At 44.5% G+C, this 17,233-nt stretch overlaps 2 protein-coding genes across 2 annotated transcripts in view; one reads left to right on the top strand and one right to left on the bottom strand.

The window, feature by feature from the left end:
* snd1 (staphylococcal nuclease and tudor domain containing 1) overlaps positions 1-17,233 on the bottom strand; it is a 168,477-nt gene that overhangs the window by 85,889 nt on the left and 65,355 nt on the right. The gene's annotated exons all lie outside the window — the stretch shown is intronic.
* lrrc4.1 (leucine rich repeat containing 4.1) lies at positions 3,836-9,042 on the top strand. The gene has a single exon (XM_087172591.1). It carries the CDS (start codon positions 5,597-5,599, stop codon positions 8,459-8,461), a length of 2,865 nt encoding a protein of 954 aa, XP_087028717.1. The 5' UTR covers positions 3,836-5,596; the 3' UTR covers positions 8,462-9,042.

Consider the following 17,233-nt stretch of genomic DNA (forward strand, 5'->3'; position numbering starts at 1 on the left):
GGGGGGGTGTGTGGTTACACATAATCTGCTGCAGAATTAATTCCTGGAGATTGAAATGAAAATGGGAAAGGAAGTGTCTAATAGCAGGTCCCTTACCTCAAGGTCAGCATCATACGAGTTTGGGGTGTCCGTGTGTGTTGCTGTGTGGTGTGTTGGTGTGTATACACGTTTAAGTATGGTGACCTGGAAAAATTGGTTTATGATAACATTGTGCCAGGTTGGGCACTGGTATGCAATCAACCACTGGGGCATTACTGGATATTTAGAGGACATGCTCGCTCACACGCACGCACGCACGCACGCACGCACGCACGCACGCACGCACGCACGCACGCACGCACTTAAATGCATAAAATTTGTAATTGCTCTCAAAACACAAGACAACCCCAAAAATAGTGTGCCTCGTGTCTCCTTGAGAAAATATCGCTCTCTGTCTCGCTTGTACACACACAGAAAACCATATGTGGATTGCCCAAGGGCCTGTACCGCAAATCCTTGATCCTGGCAATGGCAGAGGCAATGACATTATCATTAGATCTATCATTCAACTGTACATTCAACTAATCCGATTGTCATTGCTGCTATACCATACTGCAGGCCATTCATCCAAATGGAACTACTGACACGTACACACATGCAGACACAGGCTGCTGACCTACATGTGACTGGCCGCAGCCCAGATTTTCAAGCACTCACCCCAGGGGATGGGTTCTGTACTGTTTGCATATACCCCTCGAACATGCTGGCTGGCTGGTGGACAAGCCGCACCAAAGTAGGTCGTGCGGTACCCCCGAACTACACCCGGTGACCTCCTGGTCTGGTGTAGGGGGTGGCTCCACAGAGCCTTGGGAGAACCAGGGAGGGCAGGGATCGCACAGAAGGGGCAAGGGGCTGGCATGACAGAGTGAAGGTCCCACATATCTGACAGCTCGTCAAGCAGTCATCGCTCAGTAAGTCCTGGAGTTAAGGCCTGACAACACTTTTCTTGTCAAGACACTGCATGTTATACTGTGAACATATGGGACCACTGTTTGACCTGCGTGTTGGCTACTATGCACCATGGATATACTGATATAACCTAAACTTTAAAAGACACTCCAAATTAAAAAGCGTAGTCAGGCTTACAAACTCATCAATGGTCTGAAACACCAAATCAGATTCCACCTGGTAAAGCAAGGGTTTTTAGATTCACCTCTTTGCCTTTGTCAGGAAAGCCATGTGAGGTGGGAGGCGCACACACACACACACACACACACACACACACACACACACACACACACACACACACACGCTGGACCTTGAGAAAACCTTGCTGTGATCAGAGTTTGGCTGACCATCCAGCCATGTTGGTCATTCCAGGCTAGGATCAAACTATAACGCATGGGGTTGACCACTTTTGGTCAGTGGAGCATCACAGAGTTTGGCAGGCCATGACCCAGGTTCCATCGGTAGTGAGAGAGCAGAGTGTCCACTGACAGACAAAAATAGAGTGAGAACAGAAAAGACAGGAAAGAGAAATAGACAGGAACAGGGCCAGGAGGAGAGAGCTACCCTTGCAGTGTTGGGCATGTTTTGGGTCAGTGGTTGATCTTGGTTAGATAGTAGTCTGGGATGTTCTGTGCTGGGTGGGTAAAACACAACCTGAACTCATTCTGGGTCACTTGCTTATCAAATGGTGGCACACCACACCTACAGGACAGTGCCCGGGCACCATCTGACACACAAACAAAGCGAGCAGTGCCAGTATGCACTCTGTACTACATCTGATTTTTGTCATCAATAAGCACACAGAGAACCAGAAGCCTTCATTTGCAGTTGGCTTAACCGACAACAGATCAATGAAATGTTGGTGTTGTTTTGAGCAGCCCATTTGCCAAACATCCTGCATCCTTATAGCCTGCTTTTGTATGCCTGATTCAATATATACCTGCATTTTTATGTTTTCACTTGGATGCAGTAGTGCAGCACTCCTTATATCACCTTCCACATGGCCACGGTGCTAGGGAATCCCATGTGGAAAGAAAAGGAAATAGCCTCTCTTCCCTAACACAGGAAAATCCCCCCTATACTCCTGTGGCTGCCACCTCACTGTTATATGTGCTTCATTGAAGCCCATTCATATTCAACTGCAGTGAAGTCAAGGAGAAAGTCTGTGTGTGTAGATGTGTGTGTATAATATAGGAGTTGGCTCTATACTCCTGTGCCGGTGGGAATAACATACTGTGCTGTGACCTTTTCTAGCTCGCATGTTTTCTCTCCTCTCTCTCTCTTTCTCTCTCTTTCACACGCTTACTCACTAGCTCCGACACAAACACACACACACCTAGCAGTACTGTCACAGCTAGCCTTACCAACCATCAATTACCCACACTGCTTCCTAGTTTAGTGGACATGAGGCTCGTACAAATCATAGGAGAGAGAGGGACGATGGGACAGTAGGGTGCGTTCATTTTGCTTCCTTTCCCGCAGCAGGAAGGTAAAGCATGTCTTGTTTTCTCCTGTTAGCCTTCCTTAACATGACCTTTATGGCTGTGTGCTTCCTCGAGCGACAGTTTGTGCTCAAATTGAGGGTTAAGGCCTGTCTGTTTAGAGTGCTCTAACTACCTGCAAAGGCTTACATGATGGAGGGGGATGGAGAGTGAAACAATGCAAAAGGTGTAGACAGAGCAGAAAATTCTGCCTTGTGATTTTATATCATATACTGAACTTTCTTGTATGATTTCAATATTTAAAAATTCACCTGCCTACTCCTGTCCCAGTTTGGGTCAAAGTGTATTTATGTAATATTTGGTATCAATAAAAGAAACCGAATCAAATTCTTACAATCTAAAGTTTTTGTTCCATTGCACAGAAGAGTAATGTCGAGATGGAGATGGCTTAAATCACACTTGATGTCCTAACAACCCAACAATAAAACTGAAGAGGAGACGCACACAATAAAGCAGTGACAAAAACGGATGCAAATGCAAGCTTGTGGGAGATTGTATACACAGAGATAGACAGCTAGAGATGAAGTAGAGTGACACAGTGACGGACGAAGAGTGAGCAGAGGAGGGAAGACAGCGAGGAGGGTGAGGGTGATGTGGGTCGGGGGGGAGTTAATACACAAAACACACTGCATCAAACCAAAGCACTGCTCCAAGCAGGATGCGTCAGCAGTCCATTCATGTTCTTCTATTTTCCACTAAAGGACGAAACGAAAAGAGTGAGGGAGTGAGGGGATATAAAGTGAAAAAAAAAAATCCAACTGAGCAGAGAAGGGAAAGAGAGAAGGGGGAAGAGAGAGAGAGAGAGAGAGAGAGAGAGAGAGAGAGAGAGAGAGAGAGAGAGAGAGAGAGAGAGAGAGACGGTGTCCCATCTGCCTGCCTTTGCCACCGAAGCAATGCTGGAAAGCTTTGCCAGAATCGTTGGAATGCCTGGATTATTGCTGGGGAGGACAGGGTTAAAATCTGGTTGCTGTGGGGATGCCACTGTCCATCTCTGCCTTTTGCGTGGACAGCCTGTCTATTCCCCTAAGCCACACAAAGCCCCAGAAAGCCACAAAACAAGAGACTTTGAGTATTAAAAAGGAGAGCGGCGGACAGCAGGAGCAAACTGGTTTTTGAAGAGGTAGATCTCTAAAAAGGTCTGAGTGCTTTGAGCTCACCCAACTACCTCAGGACACTGCAGAGAGAGCAGGAGGGAGGAAGGGAGAGAGTGTGAGAGAGTGAGTGTGAGAGAGAGCGAGCGAGAGAGAGAGTGTAAAACAGAGAGAGAGAGAGAGAGAGAGAGAGAGAGAGAGAGAGAGAGAGAGAGAGAGAGCGAGAGAGAGAGATCCAAGCCAGCGCACACTCTCTCTTTTGCTGCTACAACGGATCCTTTCCACATCGACGCTACTGTTAACGTCACGCCTGTAAGCCGCGCGCTCGACCAGCGCTTGCCTTCCCTGTGTTGCTCCTCTCCCCAGTCGGACGCTGCATTAGCGAGAGGGTGCTGATCACCACGAGGAGAGGAGGAAAAAAAAAAAACTGGAAAACAAGAAGAAAAAAGAAGCACGCCGGAGAGAGGAAGGAGAAACTGCGCACCACCCCTCCTCCCTCTAACCCACCTCGATCAACCCAGCTACAACACCCCCACTCCTCCCAGCACCCCCTTCCATCCCCCACCCCACTCCCCCTCTGAAGAAATTGACGGATTATTGGGAAGTGCACGGGAGGCAGGCTGCAGCTGCTGCTGTGTGTGCTCGCTACTGCTGCTGTGTGCTTCGCAGGGATGGTGTGTGCGCGTTTGCAATTGCTGCTGTCGCCACCACGGCTGCCGAGGCTGGAGCGTGTGGCTAGTTAAGAGGAGGAAGAAGCTAATGAAAGCAGTGTGTGTCGTCTAGGCTTTTCAACCCCCACCGAGCACTCCTGGAGGAGAAAAGAAAAAAAAAAAAAATCATAAGAAAAAATCAAGTGGACACGACGCCACAGAGGGGGAGCAAGGGGAAAAGAACGAGAGAGGGAGAAGAGCTGTCAGACTGATCAACTGACCAACTGATTGACCACTTAAAAGTGAACAGAGGAATACAGAGAGGAGGGAGTCTGTTTTTTTTCTGGACTTGTCAACCTCCCCTCCTAACCATCGCAAAACAAAAGGCAAAGAACACTGCAAAGGACTGTGGAATTTTCATTCAACCTTTTCATTCCCACCCCCACCTACCTCCCTCTTTTTGTCCTTTCTGCCTTGGCTTTTGGTGCACAAAAAATTGTGCATGTGTGTTTGTGTGGTCGCCTGTGCTATGGAGACCTGGGTAAGGTGTCTAGCAGGGGGATCAACTGTCGGATTCCAAGGACAAGCCAGAGAAGAAGAGCCGACAGCAAGAAGCGAGCAAGGGAGCACTGCTGCTTTGGGAGCCTGACTGGATTCCTATCTACAATCTTTTTTTTTTTCTTTTTTTTTTCCTAATCAACAAGGAAAGGGAGAAAAAACACTCATTAAGGGCCTTCGAACCTTTCTCTTTGGATGTGTGGATTTACAAAAGGGCTCATCTTGGTTAAGCTCTTTGGCATTGATACCTGTTTTGACAGCAAATATAAAAAGGCTTTCTTTGCTGCTCTTGGATATACATACATCTGATCTGAATACCACAGCTCTTTCTGATTGCAAAAAAGGAGGGAAGCTATATATCTCAGTTCAAGGACCTGTAATAATAACTTGAGGTAGGTGTCTAGTGTTTCAACCCCTCTTTGCATCAATTTGTAACACCCTACCCTCCCTTCTGTCTTGTAATACGGTTTTTTGTTGTTTAATTTACCACCATGTCTTTCTCATACACACGTTTCAGAAAAGCCAGCCCTTTCTTCCCTCTCCTCTCCTTCTGCCCCTGAGCACAGTTCATGGAAATAAAAGCATTGCTTAATTGAGGATAGGTCAAGTCCTCTTGCCCCTTAGCAAACACCCCAAACCCACATTCTCCCCTTATCCTCTTCAGTTCCCTTAACCTCTTTACTCTGGTGCCCTTAACACTACCACCAGCCAACCAGCTACTTTCCCTGTCCCCAAAGCCCCCAAACACTTGCCCCAAACACCCCAATCCTCCCCCCCAGATGATGCTGAATTATGAACGTGCCACATCATGAGTCTCCTGGGGCGGGTAGCTGTGCATCGTGCCAGGAAAGCCGCCCTGCTCTGTGTAGTCTTCCTGATGGCGCGAGCGTGGAGCAGCGCCTCCCTGGCCTTGGCAGGGGCGGCGGTGTCTCAAGGACCCCAGGGCTGTCCACCGCAGTGTTCCTGCAGTAATCAGCAGGGGAAGGTGGTGTGCACCCGACGTGGCCTCACCCGTGTGCCCCCTGGCATTCCTGCCAACACGCGACACCTCAATCTAATGGAAAACGCCATCGAGGCGGTGCAGGCTGACTCCTTTCGCCACCTGCACCACCTTGAGGTGCTCCAGCTTGGGCGAAATGCCATACGTCAGATTGAGGTGGGCGCATTTAATGGACTCACCAGCCTCAACACACTGGAGCTGTTTGACAACCGGTTGACAGTGGTGCCTAGTGGGGCCTTTGAGTACCTTTCTAAACTGAGAGAACTGTGGCTGAGGAACAACCCCATTGAGAGTATCCCTTCCTATGCCTTCAACCGGGTTCCCTCCCTAATGCGACTGGACCTGGGAGAGTTAAGGAAACTGGAGTACATCTCAGAAGGAGCTTTTGAGGGCCTACAAAACCTCAAGTACCTCAACCTGGGCATGTGCAACATAAGAGGTGATATGCCAAACCTGAGTCCCCTGAAGGGCCTGGAGGAACTGGAGATATCTGAAAATCACTTCCCTGAAATAAAGCCAGGCTCTTTCAAAGGCCTGCGCTCACTGAAAAAGCTATGGGTGATGAACTCACAAATCACAGTGATAGAGCGCAATGCTTTTGACGACTTAAAGTCATTGGTGGAGCTTAATCTCGCCCATAATAACCTGAGCGCTGTGCCACATGATCTGTTCTCTCCGCTCGGGTTCCTGGTGGAGCTCCATCTCCACCATAACCCTTGGACCTGTGGCTGTGAAGCTGTATGGTTAGCACGCTGGCTGAGGGAGTACATCCCTACTAACTCAACATGCTGTGGACGCTGTCACTCACCTGCCAGCATGAGAGGTCGACAGCTGGTTGAGGTGGATCGAGGAGAGGGCGCAGCAGTCCAATGTTCTGCACCATTCATTGCTGATGCGCCAAGAGACTTGAACATCTCAGCGGGGCGAGTGGCTGAGCTTCGATGCCGCACGGCCCCAATGTCCTCAGTACGCTGGCTACTGCCCAATGGGACAATCCTGACACATGCCTCTGGTCACCCGAGAATATCAGTCCTCAATGATGGTACTCTTAACTTCTCAAATGTTCTTGCAGCAGACACAGGCACTTACACCTGCATGGTGTCCAATGCAGCTGGGAACTCCAATGCTTCAGCCTACCTCAATGTGAGTGCAGCTGAGCTTAATACATCCAACTTGAGTTACTTCACCACAGTGACTGTGGAGGTCTTGGGGCCAACCACTGAGATGCCCAAACCTAAAACCACCACGGCCACAGCTGCTGCTGCAGGGGCAGGGGTCGCTGGAGGAGGAGGGGTAGGCCTTGGAACAACAACTACAACTGCTTCTCCTTCTGTGTTCCAGCCAGTCTTCATCTCCACACCAACTGTGCTGTTGCAAAGCACTGATAGCCCACCAGGTGCAGCTAAGCCATCTGTGGTGCCAGGACTCCAAGGTGCCACTGGCAAGCCAGGCAAGTCTGGCCCTAGCCTGGATGAAGTGATGAAGACCACCAAGATCATAATAGGTTGTTTTGTGGCAGTGACACTGTTGGCTGCTGTCATGCTCATTGCCTTCTACAAATTGAGAAAGCGCCACCAGCAGAGGAGCACAGTGGCAGCTGCCCGCACTGTGGAGATTATCCAGGTGGATGAGGAGGACCTTCCACCACCAGCATCTGCAGCTCAAGAGACAGCACTCACATTGCCTGAAATCCGGGACCATAACAGCATACACAAACTGGACTTTATCAGCCACAAGACTGACTACAGCTTTCACAAACCCAAGGCCGAATACAAACCCCAGCCTGATTTCACCCTTCACAAGCCGAAGGCTGAGTATACCACATATAAGCCAAATATGGACTTCAGTAGCCACAAAACCATCCCAGATTACAGCACTCACAAATCTACACCAGATTTCAGCCTTCATAGACCAAAGCCTGACTACAGCCCATTTAGACAGGACTACAGCTCTCACAAACCTAAAGGAGAATACAGCCCATTCAAACCAGACTTTGGCACCCATCCAAAAACTAAAACGGACTACAGCCCCTTCAAACCAGATTACAGCACTCATCCTAGGCAGAAATCTGACTTCAGCCCATTCAAACGAGATTACAGCACCCAACCAAAACCTAGACATGACTACAGCCCATTAAAATCAGACTACAACACACAACATAAACCTAAGGCTGAATACAGTCCATTCAAGCCCGACTTTGGCACTCACCCAAGACCTAAACATGACTACAGCCAATTTAAGCCTGACTATAGCACTCAACCGAAACCCAAAACAGACTACAATGCCCAGAGATCTAAAATTGAGCTTTCCTACAAACCCAAGGACCCTTACACCCCCCATAAGACTGCAACCGATTACAGCGCCTTCAAGACTGACTTCAGCCCACACAAAGCGGATTACAGCGCCTTCAAGTCTGACTTTAGTCCACACTCTCAGAGACCTAAACTTGATTACAGTCCACACAAAGCGGACTACAGCCCCCATAAAGTGGACTACAGCACTCTAAAGCCTAAATACAACACCTACAAACCAACTGGCCATGGGGCTAAATGGACAGACAACAATGTTGGGAACTCTTTGCCTCGAACCTTGCCCAGCACCATCACAGCAATGGCTGAGCCCTTTGTCATAAAAACTCATACCAAGGAGAAGGTACAGGAGACTCAGATTTAAAAGGCCCCCCAAAAGGCTCCCACTCCTTTCCCTAGGCCCCTAGCTCCCACCCACCCCTGTCCCACACCTCCCTGCATCTTTTCCTCATTAAATCATGCAATAGAATGCACAACGGAAAAAGGACAGGAACTACTTTTTTGTACAGAGTGCAAACTTAAAAAGACTGATGATTTCTTGTTGTACATGCTTATAAATAAATATATATATATGGACAAATTGAAACTACCATGGGCTGGTGATAGAGAAACATATATTAAAAAGAAATTGAAACTATTTTCTAACTTGTAACTTCTATTTAAAACAATGAGTTGTTTAAGATGCTGTCTTGACTTTGACAAATGAGGGTAGTCTTGTTTTAAAAAGGGGCATTCTGTGTGATTTTTACACCATGCTACAGAGAATGCAGTGATAAGAAAAAATATTTATACAGAGAAGACTTTCTTTAACAAAAACCGAAAAAAGGTCAGTGTTGATCTTTACAGGTTTATCTTGTAAAAGCACCAAGAATTTGTACTGTGCCAAATGTTATAAATGCAATAAAATGGATTTTTGGAAGAAAAAAGGAAGTTTTAGAGAGAGATGTTTTTTTCCCCTTCTCATCTTCTGGCGTATACTGTAACGATCAGCCAAATGCTTTAGACACTGCAGTAAGACGCTGCAGCTATACTTTAACCCTACATGTGCTGAATGACTCAGGCAGAATGAATCACAGTGCAGGAGTGGATGGTCTCACAACACCTCCTATTGTTATATTATTTACATGTAACATGAGTTTGTTCAGTTTTTATTTTACACGATCATTGAATGGATCTTCATCAGAGTGTGGCTGATCAAAAGCATGTATTTAAGTTCTTAAGTTCTACAAATGCCCTAAGATCTTAAAAGATGCAGTGGTGTGTTTACAGAGAAGTACAGCAGTGCTATCCTCACACCTGCTGTTAACTGAAATGCTCATTACATAATGCTTTTCAGTGATGCAAGCTTATTGTATTACCTAGCTTATTTTCTACATTACAAACTGGTATTATTAGTCTTGTAACTAATGAGTGAAAAGGTGATAAATTAAGGTGAAAGACTGTTTGGGCGTTAAGACTGTCTTGCACTTTGCCAGAAAATATAGATCCTCATTTCACTTTTCATTGCATTGCCAGCTGTTGTGCCTTCATCAATCAGTATGGGGGCTTTTTATGGTGACAAATGCATTCGGGTCTCGCTGTTAACTGTGCATTTCTCATCTTCGACAATACCACCCCTCTCAATCATAATATAGCCTCACTGTTTTCTGCCTAACAAAGAAAGATAACATACAACATACACAGTGGTTAGCAGACATGTAATGGGCAGGTGAACCAGTTTGAGTTTGGAGACCATGATATATAGGATTGAAGACCAGTGCAGTACTGTAACTCTCCGTCTCTCTCCTTTTAAAGTGTAAGAGTGTCTCAAGCACACTGGTTTATTTACATGATAAAAGAGAAAGAATGGTGATGTGAACTACCCTGGGAGCACATATCAGTGAAGAACATCATCACATGTTTGGTGTGGGCAACATGTGGGTGATAGATGACAAAGAGGATACTACAAGCACAGATTCAGATTTTTCTTTGTCATTAACCTCTAAAAAAAAAAAAAAAAAAAAAAAAACTACAATTTTAAAATAAACTAAGATTAATCAAAAATCAGCACATTAGCAGCACATTATAAGATCCACAGGCCTGTGCGGGCAGGCAAAGCTGTGGCCTAGTAGCGTAGCTGACGACACCAGTTTACATAACCAGTAAGAAATGTGGCAAATGGAGAGCTGGTTAAGGAGAGTACCTGCGAGGGCCACAAGAGCAATATGAGGGTTTGTCTCTCCAACACTGTAGCATTTCAACATCTGAGGCAGAGGAATTCAACAGTGAGGTTGTTTGAATAGAAAGGAGAGCGAGAGGTTGACACAGTGCATCACAAAAAGAATGGAGCGGTTAGCCGAGAGCTTGTGATGTGCTTAACCTGCAGTGGAGCCTGTCAAAGGAAGAGAATGATATGTGTGTTTGTGAGGGTGACAGTCCAGCTCTGACAAATTAGAAAGTGACAAAAAGAGGGAGAGAGTGAGACAGACACAGTAAGAGACAGAAGTTAAAAAGGGCAGCTGAAGAGGGAGGGTGAACATTTTTACATTTAGTTGTTTTAGATGATATCCTGTGCTTGTCAAATGTTGTAGACTAAGACAGCATTTGTTGTAAATGTATAATTTAATTGTCCTCTAACATTGTTCTACATTACGAGGCTGGGGTGGATATGATGATCCCGTTGGGGGAAGACTATTTTTGCAGTAAATATAGGGAAGGGAGAATTGTGCAGAGGAGGAAAATTATATCACAGAAAAAAGTAATTTAACTATATATATAAAAAAAGAAATGATAAAATGTTCCTTCCTGAAAAATATATTTAGAGGCAGCAGACTGGACTGTGTGTGATCTTGGAGAGGGTGGATATCCGGAATGTAAAGACAGGAAGGGCCAGAGAGACAGATTAGGAGATAGTTTAACCTTTTAATGTAACTACACTCAGCAACACAATAAATATCATTCTTAGGCTGAAATATAGGTGTGGTACCATACCAAGTGGTCACGACTGCATCACCCCAAAAAGAGAATTCTACTATCGTCTACCAACTGTCATCAAATTGGGGTAAAAATAAGCTACTGCGGTGTAGCATGAGCTGTCACAACTGGTCACAAAAATCAGATATGATCAAATCAACTACAGCTCTCGCTATCCTCCCCTTCTTGCAAAGTCTGTTGATGACTCAGCCCGCATTTCAAATATTGAGCATTTCCTGCAGGTGCAAGAATAAGCTTGATAGATCGGACATGCAAGTCTGTATGTGTCTCTTGTGTCAGCTGTGATCTCTGTTGTGTGTTGTGTGGGCTACGTCAAACGAGTGAGACAGAAAGAATAGGAGTTCCACAGTGCAGGAGGGGTAAAATGCGGAGAATTAGGAAAAAATGAGAGCGATAGAGCAGGGTTTAAATTTCACATTTAATATGACTATTTCATACTGTACTGACCATTTGTCCTTATACTGACTCATACCTCAGAAATCATGGCTTTGTCTCCCACTCCTGTTTACTCATTATTGTTTTGATCACGTAGTTTTGTAAAGCCAGAAAACAGTTTCCCAGTTGTCTCTAATGTGAAAGGAATGAGAGAGGAATGCTCAAACAAGCGAAAACACATAGATATCAGTTTGTTGTTTCTAAATGCATAGTGCAGATAGGTTAGATGGATGGTGAACACTTGAATGAAGCACTGAATGAAGCACTGAATTAAGCATTAAGCTGTGTTATGGCATCCTATTATAAGTTTGGACATAACTTTACTGCACTTCCTATGCCTTAGTATGGTATTGCAGGATGGGGCCTATGCAACACCATACTTTTCAAAACCGAAGTATGTTGTTCATCGTGGTTTCATATTAAGCTGTGCTATAAAAGGCTCTGTCATACTAATCAGTCAACATGGCTACAGGGTCATCAATCAGCCTATGAGCTAGCCAGCCAGTGAAGGGCCCGTCTCCATGGGAAACACTCCTTCCTTCCATCCATTCCTCCTCCGCATCATGTTTTTTTTTTTTTTTTTTTTTTTTCTGTCTGAGTGCTTCATTAGCAATCATGAAGCCATTTGAAACAGGAAGCAAGGAAAGATGCACCTATTTACCCACAGCTCACAGAGCCTGGGGAGGGAGGGGAAGGAAAGGATGGGAGACCAGAGTTAGAGAGGGAAGAAAAAGATCAAGTGGTATAGCAGTTGTGATGTAGGAAAGAAAAGTGGGAAGGAAATCATGACAGATTGCTAGAAAGAAGTTATTGAGGTGCAAGCAAAAGTGAAAAATTTGGTCAAAACAGAAAACAGTTAGGGTTAGAAAAGGGAGGAGATCTAAGAGGCAAAGAAACGGACAGCGACGGAAAAAAACAAGATACACACAGAAATGTGGCAGAGCCATCTGATGATAGATGGAAGTGTTTCTGGGGGACTAAAAGAAATAGCTATGAGAACAAGACGAGAGAGGTGAAGACGGGGAATTAAGGAGGAATGAGGACACAGGGAAAAGATACGTAGGGAGGGAGAGGGTAAAAGCAAAAACCAAAGAGAAGAAAAAAGAGCAGAGGAAGTAATGAAAAAGAGAAAAAAGAAGGAGAGGTAGAACTACCAAAAGAGGGGAAAGCAAAGCAGTGAGAGTGAGAGGAAGAGAGAGCAAAGGCGCCTGGGAAAGGAGTAAGCAGTGCAAATGTGATGCAAGAGTGCCAGCTACAGATGGAATGGGGGATATATAGCCTGGCCATCATAGCTCCTGCATGATTGGTGACTGGCCTGGACCGCAACACAAGGGTGGGTGGTGATGGTGGTGGAAGAATGGGGGTAGAGTGTGATGTTACCATAGCCGAGTGCAGTAGATAAGAAGTGCTGATACCAGTAATGGACTGGACCACTGGGGGTACTTGAGGAAGGGAGACCAGTGAATATGAAAGCAGAGAGGATAGGACGATCAAGAGGTCAGCGCAAATGGAACTGTTGGGACGATAACTGCCACAGTGCAACCATGTGAGTGCGAACGTGTTTTCAGTGTGATCAAGAGGACACTAAATTTAACAGGTCAAAGCCTTTAAACCTGCAGCAAACACAAAGTCTATTTGTTCTCCCCCAATTTAAGAAAGAAGCTCATTCTCAACTTAAAATGGTTGTTAGGACATTTTGAAACCCTATTATTTTTGATGCAATCTCTTAATTAGATTTTTTTTCTCATTGCAAATTACTATGCACTGAGGCACAGAAGATGGCTGTAATAAAATATTATTCCATTTAAATGACCTGGCCCAATAGGCTTTATAATATCAATTGCATCAGCCATTTGTCAACCAAAGCCCCACACTCAGTATCGTCAGTAAAGCAGCAATAGTGTTTACTTGTGAAACATTTTATATTTCTGTCAAAGAGGCTATACATTACATTATGTCACCAGTGTCTGATAAAACTTATCTACAAGTGTTTATGCTGGAATAATATATGTGACCTTGGTTTCACTGAAGCAGATGTTGTATGGAGCTGAACGTAATGCTGAATTTTTATACAGTTAGGATTACTACAGCATCTTTGATCAGAGCCTAAGATGAGGGCTTGGCATAAGTGTGTGTATATATGACAAGAACAGCAAGGGTAAAAAGGTGCTTCTCAGCCCATTAGCTGTTGATGCTTGATATATGAATTTGTAGGATGCAGCCCCTTGTGTTAGCAGGAAAGGTGGGTTTTTTTTCCTCCCCTCAGAAAGCCTGCAAGTTGTGCATAATCATAATGTTTAATGTTGGAACTTAATTTCATTATTTGCTGAATATCAAGTGGGGAGTAGAGCAGCAGGAGCAGTGACTTTTAATGGCAGATTTATTATGATTCAAACACATAATTTACCTGGTCTATGTGGCAGAAATATCCTGCGCCACTTGCTTTAATTCTGTTTTCAGGCATTTGTATTTCTTGAGCTTTTATTGATGAATTGATTATTGATAATCAGCATACTGTAGCTGACGACTGACGATGCAAAGTGCCTAAAAATCCACATCCCTAGTTTATTCTAGGAATGTCTGCTACACGGTGCACGTGCTAGGATTTTTGTGTGAGCACTAGCCAGTGTGCTAGTGGAGCAGACAGGAGGCTATTCTAAGCAGGCCTGCAAGCGTGCTGCTGTGTGAGTCAACATGAGTCAGGGCCAGAGAGTTGTTTGGTCCTAATGTCAAATAGAGGGACTGGATGGGGTGTGGAGTCAAAGGTGGAGAGAAATTGAGCTGTTTTAAGAGATAGGGAATGCTCATTCACCCCACCTTTAATATTTGGCTGTATCACATTATCTTTGCTCATTGAATCATTAATTACTAATTAATTATATATTTCTATATATGGTTTATTATACATATTATTCATATATTATTTGAAATATGAAGAAAGTAAAGGTGAGGATGTTGTTGGTGGACTGGTGGCTGGTGTTGATGTCTGCTGATGCATCTGACGTTGACCATGTGAAAACTGATGCAAGCAGCCGTATTCAGTGACCAGCTGGTGGTAGGATTTGTTGTTACCGAGGTCAACAGAGGCAAAGAAAAATTTTCCATCACAGTATAGTGTTGGCAATGAGCCCAGCGCCGTCGAGGCTGTAACGTTGAATAGGTGCATGCCAACAGATTTTACTGGATATGTAATGTGGTCAAATCCACACAGATACTGCTACTAAAACTGAGACTGAATGGAAGGTGGGTATTGGGAGCTATGTTTGCCATGTTGAGGACCACTCAAGTGTGTTACTCCCTGTGACACAGATTTTATTGCCCTTATGGCGGGTGAAAAACATCCCGGTGTTTTCTTAGCAGCCAGCGACGATGAAGCCTTACTTTTATGATCCTGTCCAGTCGTTCAGGCCGAGGTGTGTGTGAGAAGTAAATCATGTCCACCGAGAGCAGCAAACGAGGGACTGAGACATATGTGAGGAGGGGGTGTGTTGAGTTTTTTTTTTTTTGTGTGTGTGTGCACACAAACACAAATAAGGACATAAACACATAATGGTATGCACATACACACAGAGCAAAGAACGAAGCCACTGACCGCTAATTTCACTGCTTTTGTTGCAATTTACAGCCCATGATCACGAGTGCAGCATCAACAAGGATGCTCTGGATCGGCCCTCATTCACTCACAAATGCCATCTTTTCAACCTTGGCTGGATAACATGTTGATTCTCAGCAATATAATTGCTGAGAATCAATTAACAATTATAACTGAAACAACTACAAGCGACTCTGCTTCTGTTTAATGAAACCTTTCAGGCAGCTTTTACAGAGTGAACTAAGGCATCTGTCACTTATGTTCTTCTAGAAAATATCGGTTTGTATTGCCTTCATTTTCCCTACCTCTGGTATAGACAGCGAGAGGCTGCTGCAGTTGAAGCCAGGTTTTGCTATGTACAAATATAAATACATTTTAATATTTTACAGAATATCTTAATAGAGTTGAGGCTGGAAAACAGTCTACCAATCCTTTGACATTACTGTTTCTAATTGCATTACTACTCAAGAATTTCTTATCACCTCGCTACAGAAACAGCACTACATGTAGAGTGTAGTATATACAGTTCAGTGACTGGGAATGACTGAAGTGTGAAACTTCCTTCACCTCCTAATAGTCAGACACTTACATTAATGTTCTCGTGTACAGATTCCACTACTAAAAAGGGTGTCGATCTGATTTTCCAGACCATTTTTGTAGTTTCCATGGCAGTCCTGCATGTTCTATGACAGATTAGAAAAAGCCGATTGACTGTGTGCTGATAAGAAAATCTTTGCTTTTATGCTGCATGTACGGTCTGAAGAAAGAGATGAGGGAAAAGGAAGCCTTTCTTGCAAACCAGGAGACTGATGTTCCATGAAATAAGCATGGCGAGTTTGGGGTTTACGGAGAGTGTTTTGGGATTTCATCTTTTCAAGGATGACAATGACTGTATCTGGGCATGGACATTTTAGTGATTGTGGAAGGATGGAAGTGGGGTTATAAAATGGCCTCCTGCATTGCTCAAGACATGAAAGAAAGGAGTCAGTGAGAAAAACAGACAAGGATAAAAGAATTAACTGAGGTGGGTAGCGAGGGCGAAACACTATCTATGACAACCTGATTTACTATGTCAGAGGACAGCAGTGCTCGATGGGAAAAGGACACAGTGAGTGAGAAGTGGGCAAGAAAAGCAGAGTGAAGAGAGAGATAAAGGGCGAGGATGAGGAACAAAGAACAATAGAGATGAGAAAGAAAGAAGAATTGACAAGGTGACTGCAATAGAAAAGAAGCACCTATCTGACACATAAAGAAGAGCTCAGTATTCGTTCTGTAGTAACTGTAGGATCATGAATTTACACTGATGTGGACTTCAAGATGACAAGCAGTGTGCTAATGTCAAAGATTTGCTGAGAAAACGTGCACTGCTGAGCACAGAATGGCACATGAAAGCAACGTCAAGATGAAAGCTCTGACGAGCTGCGTAGAGCATCCACGGGTTGAAACAGTTTTCCTGTGGTGGCAGAATTATTCAGCCGCTGCAGCAAACTGCTGTGTGTGTTTAAATGTGTGTGTGCAGTTGGGTCAGCAGTGATCTTTAAAGATCAAACAAATCAATAGCAAACCTCTGTTCAGCTTCACTGCATTGTAGGTAGCGAAATCTTTTAGTCCCCACTTCTCTTTTTATTATTTTGCAAGGGGCAACTGTTTAATTACTGAATGTAAGTGGAATAAAGTGTAGATGCTACTCCACTATACTCAAAATAGAGAGTGAATGGAAATAAGCTCAAGAGTTGTATTTTATGAGGGTGCAGGCGCTGATCCCAGCCACAAGTTTTAATGGATCCCAAATAAATGATGTCACCCAAAGTGCTTGTTTAAAATACAGTCCTTACTTAATAGAAAAGGATGTGGGTTTGCTGGCAGATCTAAGGTGACAGTGAAACTGTAAGACTGTTTGTAAACGTTCAGCTCATTCCTCCCTCCTGGCTGGACTTCAGCATAAAGAAGAAAAGAAGAGCTGTGATGTGGTCTGTTTGTGTACAGAATGTGTGTGTGGTGTACTGGGTACATGTAAAAAGAAAAAAAAAATCTGGTTCATTTGCAAACATATAGTAGTTATTGTTAAGGTACTGTCCACTGTCCAGTGTTTCTGGATGCAGCGCTCCGTAACACCTAAAGTACAGATGTGTGATT

The sequence above is a fragment of the Seriola lalandi genome, unplaced genomic scaffold (assembly GCF_002814215.2).
Source record: "Seriola lalandi dorsalis isolate HSWRI2012SDOR001 ecotype SW California unplaced genomic scaffold, Sedor1 jcf7180002053435, whole genome shotgun sequence".
Lineage (NCBI taxonomy): Eukaryota > Metazoa > Chordata > Actinopteri > Carangiformes > Carangidae > Seriola > Seriola lalandi.

Bases quoted from the DNA above. Each gene is read 5' to 3' on its own strand.
- lrrc4.1 (XM_087172591.1), top strand. From the start codon at position 5,597: ATGAGTCTCCTGGGGCGGGTAGCTGTGCATCGTGCCAGGAAAGCCGCC.